Raw genomic sequence first — 12903 nt, 5'->3', positions numbered from 1 at the left:
ATTATGCGATTGAAGAAGACTTCACCCCTCTTTCAGACGCAGTCTAGCTGTCTCCACCATGCAACGGCACATTTGAATCGCATATTTTCGTTTCATTCTTGAAGTTTATAGACAATCGTCGGAGCAATATCAATTTCTTGGAGAGTTACACACATATCCAATCGTTCTCAGTGGTTTTTGTGTAATCGTACTGGCCGTTTAATCCGAGGTACGGGGTTTAAATCCGATCGATTTCAATGGATTTTAATTGGCTATAAAATCCTAGCAAGAATTCCTCCGGGAGCGAAAAAAATGTGTAGATTCGATGTTTTACACTTAAAAGGCTTATAATATCCCAGTCCTTGATAGAGGGCTCCAGGCAAAACTCGTCTACCACTTCTCGTTCAAGTTGACCTCTCCAGTTGAAACGCTTTTAAATAAGAAAATATTGCCACTGCGCATGTCCGGCATGCGGCTTTCAGAAGAGCCGGAACTTGGATATGAGCGTTGGTTTTAGCAGCACCTTGTGTTTGTCACGTGGCAACAGTCCTATATTAAGTGGCTTTACTTCAGCAATCTTCTTGTATTCTTTCCATGAGTAGCTCAAATTTTTATGCCCCTTACAGGCCATTCGTTATCTCGTGAAACCAACTTGTGCGTGAGGGGAATAAGTATGTGAACTGGGCCTTTTCTCTCTCTCGCAACGCTTCCACTTGCAGCTAGCTAGCAAACTTACCCCCACCATAAGGTTCTCATTATGAGCTACGGCGTACGCATACATTCAGTTTCCTGAGATATTGAATGGCCTGTAATAATAAACATTTTGCAGCTGTAAAATCCGTTAATCCGAGACGCGACGGCTCACTAACGGACTGCTGACGTCATGTCATGTCATAGCTTAGCAGAGGTGAGCGATCAAGGTTTATTTTACCAGTACTGGGTCGCAGTGAACGCCCTCATGTCTCTGCACATCTTCGGCATTCATATGTTTTTCTTATTTTTTTCCTCCTGTAATTTGTAATTTCTCAGAAGTTCTTGAACCTTCAAAGAAACATGTCATCTTGTACAGACGAAGATGTATTATTCCGTATTGCCATCTCTGAATGTTTTGTTTTGTGTGGTTGTTATTAGAATATTAATATAATCACTTATGACGACTGGCATCCTCTTCCGACGCCCAGAGACATTCTTTTGGAAGCGTCTACTTTCCACAACGCCCAGGATTCTCTCAAGCCTTTTTTTTTTTCGTTCTTCCACTTTTCCTCCTCTACGGTGGTACCAGATCAATCAGTGCCTGTTTAGGAAATCTATTATTGATCATATGTTAAATATGTCCGTTTGATGTCTATTTCTTCGGTGATGTCCCTTTCATTTAGCACGCCAATTTTCTGTCTCATTATTTCATTTGTAACTTTCTCATGTCTAGATATTAGTAAGAGTTTTAGTCTATTTCTACTAGGCCTGTTTCAATTTTATTTTCAAGCGTATTTGGAATTTGCTAAATTTCTGGAGTGTGAGTGAAAATGCCTTTTATTGTTGTATTTAATATTTGAAGTTTTCTATTTCAGGTATATTTTTACTCAAAATTACAGACTTTATACTATTGATTGCTCTAAACCTCTAAGGATTGTGTGTTTTTGTACCATTGCTGTCAACATTGAATCTCAAATATTTAAATATATCTATGTAATTTTTGTCATCTATATGAAGATCCCTTGGTCTATTTCCCATGTATACATATTCTGTTTTAACTCTATTTACTTGTCTCTTTCTTGTATTTACCATATAGTACATTTATTGATAGATAAGTAGTGATCCATTGTTTCATTATAAGACTAAATTACCTTAAGGTATACGGTAATTGCAACTGTAACATGAAATCATATGCAGCATACGAGTAGGAGTAGACAATTACTGCACATAGTGGGACTCACGTTAATCCGTTATTGCGATAAAACTCTGATTATTGCAATAGGCGTAATACGGCAAGCTTTAAACCGTATCCACTCTTAAAGCGATCCGCACCAAAACAAACCCATGTGACTAGCTCGCGTTTCATTGGTTATGACACCGAACCACAATGTATAAGCAATAAGCGCGGGAAAAAAGTAGATCCCTTCATTTAATTAAAAAAATTAAAAATATGTCCTCTGAATATACTTGTTATTCTTCCGTAATTGAAATAATAATATCCAAAACATAGAAATGATTATAAAGTGTACCTAATCACTCTGAGATCGATAATTACAATTTAAGATAGTTTATTACATACGCATGCGTATTTGAGGGCGGCAGCACTTCAGTCGCTTCTGATGCAACAAAATGGCTGAAGGTGCTGAGTCTTCTGTTGCTGTGTCGCCAACTAAATTTGTAAAACACAAGCCAGCAAACCTTCGACTAGTGGCCAAAAAACAGTTGTTTAAATGTATTTCACAAGTTCAGTGAAAAATATCCAGAACTTCCGATAAAAGAGATAGTGAATTTTACGTCTGAACAAAAACCGGTAAATTTTATTCGTAACTCTTTAAAAGAGTACATGAACTTAAACGCACAATGAAAAGGATATGAATAACATTGGCAACAATCACTGCAAATTTAATCAACTGTCTGCCAACGGAAAAAGGACAGATTATCAATAATAGTGTCACAATGCGATCACAGCACTTTTTTCAATGTTATGCCCTCTCACCGTGTATATAATATAGCCTACTGTATAAATGATGCTTAAGCTACTGATTGTTCTGCTAAAACTCACTAACTCATTATTAACACTATTAATAGTAACCAATTCTATGTAGAGTATGTATTTGCATTTTACTTCGTTCATTACGCTAATATACTGCATACCGCACTAATTAGAGATGGGTAAAAAATAACACAACAGTTATTTTGGAACTGTTCCGGTCTCGGAACTGTTGCAAAAATGAACAGTAGGTCGGAACCTCCTGTTCCGAAATAACAGTGTTCCGACTCCGAGCTGCTCACTTGCCCAGCTGTTGCGGGCTCGCAGTACCGCGTTGCACAAGGTATGTTCCGACTCCGAGATAACAGTCGGAACGTCGGAGCTTGTTCCGATGAACCAATGACAGCTGCAGTTACACTGTTCTCGTTGTTCTTTATGTTGTACTTGGAACTTCGTTGGATGAAGTTGGTACTTGAAACTCTCACGTGGTTGGAGGGGGACGCATGGAAATTGAAATCCTTGCGGTGGCGCGAACTTTAATATCAACATTTGTAAGACTGGCCAATCATCTGTAATGTTATAGTATTTAATAATCTGTAATATTCATTCCCGCTTTATGGTTTATTTCACCATGAGTTGACTAATTCTGTTTTATAAACATTCTACAAAGTCATAAAGTACGCATACTATTATTATTTCATTGATCAGCTGATTCTATACAAAGGTTAAAGTCGTAAATGGTAATGAGTGGTTTAGTTACAATGTCTGTATGTCGTTTGTTGAGGTTAAGTCTGACAAGCACAAGTTTTTGTGCTATCTTCTCTGTTATCAAAGAACGACAAAAATGTTGTAGCATTATTTGTTGGAAACTACCCATATAAGTACTGATTTGGAGAGCGAGGTTTAATGCGAAGTTTAAATTACACTTTGGTAAAGATGCGATTCCAACATTTTACTAACCCACTGCGGAGTTTCCAGGTTTCAGTACTGCCAATATATATCTTTTTTATTTATGAAATTGTAATATTTATTATTATTATTATTATTATTATTATTATTATTATTATTATTATTATAATTGTGCATTAAGAAAAGTAAAAATAAAAATTAATGATTTGTTTTTTTTATTATGTAATAGAGAGAACAGAAATTACATACCATATGTTTTAAATGTTATATTATTTTTTTTAGTTGGCTACCATGTCTTTATAACTTTATGTACGAAAACAAAGTGTTGTATTCTATCCTTGTAGTCAACAGCTGTGTAATTACTAACATTAAGCTTTTGAGTTCTGTCCGCATGCACAGCAATTTTCCAAAATCGATTCGAATGTGCATTGCAGTGCCATCTATACATAAGAATGTGTACTATGTCATGCCTATGAGTGCTCCAGTGTGAGCTGCATGGTGTTATTTGTCTATGGTGAAGAGGGAGGGTACTGTACCGTTCGTTTGAACGACTCAACGACTCCGACTCATCACCACTGGTGACTGTTATTTCGGAACTGTTATTTGGAACATAGTATTTTTTCGGAACCGGAACCGTCGGAACTGTTCCGGGAAAAGAACAACTTCGCCCATCACTAGCACTAATTATGTAATTGCGGCGCGAATGGCGGAAGGATACAATTGGGGTTTGTTTATGTTAGGATCATTTTAAGAATGGATGGACTTCAGGCTGGTGTATTTCTGCCTCTATTTTAGCATGAGATATGACAGGTCTAGTTTGTCGTCATTAAAGGTTATTCAAATATTGGTGCACTATATTTATAATCCATTTCTGCGATCTACAGCTTGCACTGACAATTACATTTTTAAGGATAATCTCTTATTAAAAGCATTCACCCATATACAAAGCTACACAGATTGTTTCAACCTGATGTTACGAATTGTTTCTCGCTGGAAATAAATATTTCAAAGCAGCCTTTCTCGTCAGTTGACTCTTTCCTTTTACTTCGTGATGCCAAATATGTCTTCTTTGTTACAGTAGCATTGTTATGTGGCAAAATGAAGATAAATTATAAGGAAGAAAAATAACGAAATAAACACAAAGCCAGTCACTCAAAAAACATTTTATTTTATATTTCTGTATAAATTAGAGATAAATGACAAACATAAAGTAACAAGAAATGAATGCAGAATTATAAATATAAACTTAATATTATAACATGGAAATAATATATAACACACAAGATGTGTTAAATGGCATATTTTATCATAGTAAGACTTTCGAGCAGATATGAGGAATTGATAGATTTTAATGCGCGATAACAATAAATTAATGGATTTCTGGTCCGATCAGAATTAGTTCCATGTAGGCCTATTTATACGGACATTAATTTCTACAGAATTTGTACAATAGAGGTAGTAACAAATATGTATAGCGTTTTGAAAAGGGTAACGAAAAGATGTATATTTTTTATAATTCACAGTTGGAAAGAGTACTTGAGAAATGTGTAGAAGAATGTTAAGAAGCTGATAAGACGTTTTAAGAATTGATGGCTTGCCCAACTGTGCTCAGAAATATTTCCAACATTTAGAAAGCTGTTGTTATTCGGTTGAGAAGCTTTTATCATCCAATCTGCTGTCAAAAAATCTGAAAGTTAGAATTTATGAAACAGTTATATTACCGGTTGTTCTTTATGGTTGTGAAACTTGGACTCTCACTTTGAGAGAGGAACATAGGTTAAGAGTGTTTGAGAATAAGGTTCTTAGGAAAATATTTGGGGCTAAGAGGGATGAAGTTACAGGAGAATGGGAGGCCTCCCAACTAACACTCTATAGCTATGCATTTCTGGATTCGCCCATACGTGCTACATGCCCTGCCCATCTCAAACGTTTGGATATAATATTCGTAATTATGTCAGGTGAAGAATAGAATGCGTGCAGTTCTGTGTTGTGTAACTTTCTCCATTCTCCTGTAACTTCATCCCTCTTAGCCCCAAATATTTTCCTATCTTATTCTCAAACACCCTTAATCTCTATTCCTCTCTCAAAGTGAGAGTCCAAGTTTCACAGCCATACAGAACAACCGGTAATATAAGTGTTTTATAAATTCTAACTTTCAGATTTTTTGACAGCAGACTGGATGATAAAAGCTTCTCAGCCGAATAATAACAGGCATTTCTCTTATTTATTTTTTGTTTAATTTCCTCCCGAGTATCATTTATATTTGTTACTGTTGCTCCAAGATATTTGAACTTCTCCACCTCTTCAAAAGATAAATTTACAATTTTTATATTTCCATTTCGTACAATATTCTCGTCACGAGACATAATCATATACTTTGTCTTTTCGGGATTTACTTCCAAACCTATCGCTTTACTTGCTTCCAGTAAATTTCCCGTGTTTCCCTAATCGTTTGTGGATTTTCTCCTAACATGTTCACGTCATCCGCATAGCTTTTGAATACATTGGCCTTGAGAAACCTAATTTTCTCATGGTTAAGTATCTCTTGGCTTGTTTATATTCTGACGTCTACTACAATGATCAGCACGCGAAAAATTAATTCCACTTCGCCTGAACGTCTCAATACAAGACACAGGAATGAGAACAGCAATGCTAATAATTATCACAACGAACTGGAATTCTGTCGTTCTCTCAAATTTGCGCAATGACGTTGAATGACCTTTAGACTTACGTAGTAGGTAGTATTCAGCAAAATAAGTGAAAAAAGCTTCTGAAATAATACGACCAAAACTAATACCTACTGTCGGTGACTCAGGAGAAGACGAGAGCGGACTGAGGAGGAAGGGATGTGAACAGATAACATACGACAACACGTGCAATATTTGTACTACAGTAAGCGGAAACATCAGGTCTCCTTCTGTTCAACTTAGTTTTAATTTTCATACGCTTTGTTACTCATGTTTCCTGCACAGTAATAACCTGGCTACTGGGATGCTTATCTGAGCGATGTTTATAATAATCAACAGCGATAGTCAAGAAGGTCACATTCTTTCCGCTCGTCTTCTCCTGAGTAACGGACAGTAATGAATTACAAGGCTTTTCATTTTTCTTTTACAGCAAGTTCTCTACTTAGTAACGAGTTATTCCTACTCAATGCACATTATTTATTCCCAAAATCTTTCGCGTTCGTTCGAGAATTGCGTTGCTCGCGAATCTGCTGACAGAAATTCACAATTTATTGCTGTATATAATGTATCCTAGTATTTTTTGATCTTCAATGCATAACATTCTTAAAATGTCCCCCACGACCAAGTAGCACGAATTACTGCTTAGCAGACTGATGAACGAAGTTACAAACCAAATGATTCACAGCTACGAACGAACAGGGTACACAGCTCTTTGAGGAGATGAGAAATTCTGTGTTTCTTATCGTCCTAAACATATATAAATCAGACTTTTGTCCTTCACATTCAAGTGCTATCTTGTCAAGTGCTTAAAATAGTAACTAACTTGGAAGGATGTAATTTAATATAATCATGGTAAATACTATGTAAGTTATAGTGCGGCCAAGCTTAAGCCGTATCGGTGAAATAATGAACCAAATTAATGTTTCACGTCATTCTTGATCATTTCTGCCTAGGTAGCGCAGTAGGTATAGCGCTGGCCTTCTGTGATCGATGTTCGATCCCGTCCTAGGTCGATGGCATTTAAGTGTGCTTATGCTCATATCGGTAGATTTACTGGCATGTAAAAGAACTTCTGCGGGACAAAATTCCGGCACATCCGGCGACGCTGATATAACCTCTGCAGTTGCGAGCGTCGTTAAATAAAACATAATTTTAATTTTCTTGATAATAGCAGAGCGCGTGTAACACCAGACCTACCAACCTACGAGAGATAAAATACGGGATATAAGAATTTAGCATGGAATATAATAATAATCATCATCATCATCTTCCTAACAAGTATTAGGCCAAGTGGCCTGTTACGGTCTCAAACTAGAATTTTCAGTCCATCTCTTCTTTGAACGGCCTATAGATCTTTTGCCATATGGATGGTAAGTAAAACAGTGCTTTTGGAATTCTGCATCGATTCATTCGTTCGAGATGACCCTTCCACTGAAGTTGATATTTGCTGATGAACTGCATAATGGGTTCTATTTGAAGTTCTTGCATTATGTCCTCATTTTTTTTTATGATCCCAGCGAGTATATCCAGCTGTTGCTCTCATAAACCTCATCTCACTTGCTGTTATTCTACTGACATCTTTATTCTTCACAGTCCACGCTTCGCTACCGTAGCTTGGAATATAATAATAATAATAATAATAATAATAATAATAATAATAATAATAATAATAGCAGCAATGGGATGAAAACATGTCAAACATGATAGTTATGCGGAGATTTTCGTGACAATGCGGATAGCGGCTGTAGTAAGCTAATTTCTGGTGACTCGCGCATTATGCATGAAAATTGGTAGGTCTGTAATTTAACCACGAATTAATTACAACAAACCTATGTAGCGACCTGCTTCCGATACGGTTCGTCCCCTGGTCGCACAGCACCGTTACACTATAAAAGCTGGTTCACAATAAACCGGAAACGAGAATCGAAACAAAAACGGTAAAATTGTTAAAATGTGTACATTTAAATGTGAGCATTCACAATTAACGAAAAGCTTGCCGGAGCCCGGGATCGGGAACGGAGAGTTGGCCAAGTTTCAACTTTGGCGTTCACGTTTCCGATCACAGCCCACTAGATTCATTCTATTGCCATCTAAAAGCTATTTTGTCGTCGTATATTTTGTAGCAAGAAGACCGTGACATAACCTATGCATTATTTTGTTCTGTGCTGTGCATCATGGAGCAAGTTTTATTTGATGAGATTCTAATATTGAGTGTTGAGGAAAATTCTCACGTTTACGATAAGCGGCGCGCCTCGTATAAAGATGAGAAAATGAAGGAGAATACGTGGCTTTCAATAGCTGCATCTTTGAACACCGATCGGAAGCGAATCATATTTTATTACTGTATTGGTTGTATTACACACTACATATTCATGCTTCAATTCAATAACTACTGTTGTGTTCATTTTTGTTCTATTACAAATGTTTCTTCTCTAATTATTTTACGTTATGGTAGACTTAAAATAGGTTGTGATAATAAAGATGCATGGGCATATTTATAGTACCGTACCTAATGAAATGTTTCAGTTCAGATTTCGAAGTTGGTTAACCTGTGTTTATGTTGGCTGTCTTGTACTCGTGAGAGAAGCCATTGGTCAATTATACACAAATAACATCAGAATGCGTAATATCGACTTTACATATCGTTATGGACATGCATATCGATATGCATAGCCCTCTACGTTCTCGGTTTATTGTGAATCAAAAATTTTCATATTCACGTCCTCTGCTTCTCGTTTTCATTCCGGTTCTCGTTCCCGGTTTATTGTGAACCAGCCTTAACTCTGTACTATATCTGTAAGAGTACTCTGTGCTTGCAGTATAACCCATCCCTCTATTTAATATGCAGTCCCTGCTGGAAGGATCGCTAATGGCATACAAAGAAAATGAGAGAAATTAATTTTTGACGTCTGCTCATATCTGCTCCCGAATTTCTTTTCGTGTTGAATATAAGTCACACAAACAAAGAAGTTCTTTCTTTCTTACAGTTAAATAAGTGTGTTTCATTCTAGTAAATAGGATATAACATAAATTTTAATCTAAAGAACAAATAGGAAGACATTTCACAATAAAATTTTAGACTTGTGAATAATTATAATTGAACACCACGTATTGACCTACCTTTGTGTCTGCGAAGTAAACTGGAGAAACACGACAATTTGCAGGGATGTCTGGTGGCATGTGAAGTAACTTGTCCCAATAAATGGGCACAAAATGTCTCTAAAATAACCTCCAATTTCACTCATTTTAAAGATATATTTGAATAAAAACGTTAGTGTTACACATAGTCACTACGATGAATCATTCGAACATGCATATCGGTGAAATATTATTTGTCTTTTTCACGGAGTTCTGGTCGATGATCAGCTAGTCTCCAGATTTGTTCGAGAGATAATTTAAAACTTCCTCTCCATGTTATGTCGTTGTTTGACATCCATTACTCTGAAAGAAATCACTAATGCATTTTTTCTGTTCTAGTAATGGATGGTTTATCTTACAAACATATCTAGCTGTGGAACACTGTACCAATTGATTTTTGTTCACAGATTGACTGACCGAGCCTGGATTTCACAGATGCTGAGTATTGGTGAGTTTGTATCTCATCTCTTCTCCCTTGTTGCTCGAATTTGTATTATTTGCATGTTAAGGTAGTCTTCACACGACTTTCTCAGCAATATCAGAGTCCAAAGATGTAACATTACAACCTAATTGGTGATTAGCTTATGTGGAAAAATCGAAATGTGGATATTTCGTGTTATTGGTAGTATTTAAGAACACGAGTTGCAGTCTTTCATATTCACTGAGCTATTATAAAATCCAACTGTACAAAAAACAATTCGTTTCTCTCCAGTCTACATAACAGTGTTTATAAACTAAGTTCTTTTCTTTTGATTTGATTGACATATGAGCACCTTTTCTGAAGGAATTTATATTCACATAACGTTCTTCAGTTTTTGAGCACCACAAAATGTTTTCTTTAAAAAGATGGCGAAGGGATTTAATTCAGTTTTCCAGATATGGAACTTTATAATAGGCGCTGGAAGGACAGACATATTTCAATTTTGATGAACATTTGATTCGAAAACTTGAAGCCAGGTAATTTCCATAAAATAAACACAGCAAGTAGTTGTTTCGATATAAAATATTTTATGTTCACATAATTCTTTTCTCGAACACAGATTAGACCTTAAAACGACTTTGAAACATCACTAAATACATGGCCTTAAAACGTCACTTATCTATATTTTTCATGAGCACCACGAAATTGTTTACAAGAATTTCAAGTCTTGAATCAGATTAGATCTGATGATTGTTAGTTCGCTAGATGACGCCGAAACCAACAAGGAACCCTATACGTCACTGTTCATATAACAGACGTGGATATGGTTGCGATGTTGGTTTCTCTCGTATCTCACAAGATGTCGTTGCTGCTGCCGTTGGCGCGCGTTGCCTTGGTGACGTTGAGCAGGCCGCTCTTGTTGTCGTTCTCGACGCACTCGTTGTTGAGGGCGCGGCCGTTGGCTTGCGGCTGCTGCTGAATGGTTGAAGCCCGGTGATAGCGGGGGCCAGGCTGTGCCTTCTGTGCGCTCCCGCAGTTGATGACCTTGCGGAAGGCTTTGCGGAAGTGGTCCGACAGAAAGGCGTACAGGATGGGGTTGACGCACGAGTTCATATAGGCTAGCACGTGACTCACGATCTGGATCATCACGCTCGTGTTGGTGATCTCGTACTTGTCGACGCTCTTCAGCACCAGGATGAGCTGCAAGCACACAGACGTATTTCTCTCAGTTAGGAGTTATGAAACTTTCACATACAAATTGTTCAAGGCGGTGATTTTATTTTGAAATCACAAAGCAGATTTTCCTTTCATATACACTGGCAGCTATGACTACACTGGTATGCAACAATTTTGCCACAGAGAAACTGTGTATAGCCTTCTCCACTATGGATAGTTACAAAGCCCATATGTAACTTATTTTCATCTCATCCAATTTTCTAAAAACAATTTTTTTTTTCGAAATTTATGAAAATGTCTAAATGTATTTATTTATTTATTTATTTATTATTTTGCTAATAATTGTAACATAAAATATAATATATACAGAAAAACTTTAGCTCGCCCCTGAAAGAGTAGAACTCGTGCTCAGGGGCGGATTCCTGAATTGAAATTAATAATTATACAATACAATTTGTCTTATGTATACTGTGCAATTATAGTATATAAATTTAAATTTACAGTTTTTCAATGTTTATAAAATCCATTAATAATTTTTTTTATTTAATACTAGAACTATTAGAATTGACAAGATTAGGATATTTAAATATAAATTTGTTATATATTCTTGGGCCTAAATTACTACTATGATTAAATACTGTAACAGTGTTGCATTTTGGTTCAAACAATCTTAAAGAATTCCTACCTTTTGTTTCATAACTATGAGAATACAATTCAAAATTGTTTCAATTTTTATGTATGAATTTTATTAATGCAATATAATAAATTTGTCTTACGTTAAGTACATTAAAGTCTAGAAACAAATTTTGAGACGGAAAACCAATAGGTTTATGAAGACATATTTTAATTATTTTCTTCTGTAATAAATAAAGTGGATTAAAATAATTGGATTTAAATGAGCTACCCATCCTATAACTCCATACATAATTACCGATTGAAATAAAGTTAAATATATTGTGCGTAATAAACTTATTGACAAGTAATTCCTCAATAAAACAAAATAATATACTATTTTACGTAATTTATTACAAAAGTAATTAATATGTTGGTTCAATTTTAAATGATTATCGAAAATTATGCCTAAATACTTAACTTCAGAGGACTCTTTAATAATCGGACATTTACACTGTTAATACGTTAAAGCTGATAATTTAGAATAATGGAGTCACTAAGATGTTATAAAACAACATAAATTTAAAATGATGAAAAAGTATCCCTAAATTTCATTTTTCTTGCTTAATATTGCTAGGAAACTTGGAAAAAAAAAAAAACACTTCATTTCTACATATATTCGTATGCCATTCCTTGAATCTGGTAGATATGCGCCTTACATGTGTGACAAGAAAGTATAATAAATGGCGCAATAAAAGTACTTCCTGTCGAAGCGCATCGCCAAAGAGCAGGTAATGAACCGCAGATATGTGTTGGTTACCATAACCATTTTTCTTTGTCTTTCTGTTCTGGTATCAGTTACACGTAATTTATTTTTCATTTCTCAGTCAATATTTAAGCTTCTTTGAAAGCAGAGGCAAACTAGTTTGATTACCCATGACTCCTTGTCTACGTGGTGTTAAAGTAGTTAAACAGTTTTCGGAAATATAGCAGTGGCGGATTATTACTGGGCATGAAGAGGATTCACCTCAATATCACCGCAGGGCATCAGAACGGCGCAACGTTTTGAGCGACATTTTGGACATCTGAATGGATGTAAGTAATTTTTAATGAAAATTTATAATAATTCATATAACATATACTATTAATATAATATTATTAATGTTAGACCTATATTAATTACTAGAGGCTTGTGTAGCAAATGCTGCAAACTAAGTTCGTTAGACGTTCAAATAAACATTTTTCAGATTTATTTTCAATGAAGAATACCAGACATTTTGAAAGTTATTTGCTTCCAT

The 12903-nt window shown here is 35.7% G+C and overlaps 1 protein-coding gene across 6 annotated transcripts in view; it reads right to left on the bottom strand.

Annotated features, from left to right (window-relative positions):
• The window catches only part of LOC138695751 (allatostatin-A receptor-like), an 865724-nt gene that overhangs the window by 718467 nt on the left and 134354 nt on the right, over nucleotides 1–12903 (bottom strand). For 5 of the 6 annotated variants that reach the window (XM_069819916.1, XM_069819919.1, XM_069819915.1 and 2 more), the window contains one exon: nucleotides 4720–11017. In XM_069819916.1, coding sequence (XP_069676017.1) covers nucleotides 10670–11017 — 348 coding nt within the window. In that variant the 3' untranslated portion in view covers nucleotides 4720–10669. Of the gene's footprint in view, nucleotides 1–4719; nucleotides 11018–12903 lie in introns of those variants that run through there. The other variant, XR_011331188.1, reaches the window with a different exon arrangement.

Source organism: Periplaneta americana, chromosome 3, assembly GCF_040183065.1.
Source record: "Periplaneta americana isolate PAMFEO1 chromosome 3, P.americana_PAMFEO1_priV1, whole genome shotgun sequence".
Classification (NCBI taxonomy): Eukaryota; Metazoa; Arthropoda; class Insecta; order Blattodea; family Blattidae; genus Periplaneta; species Periplaneta americana.
This window is presented reverse-complemented; position numbering and strand designations above follow the sequence as displayed.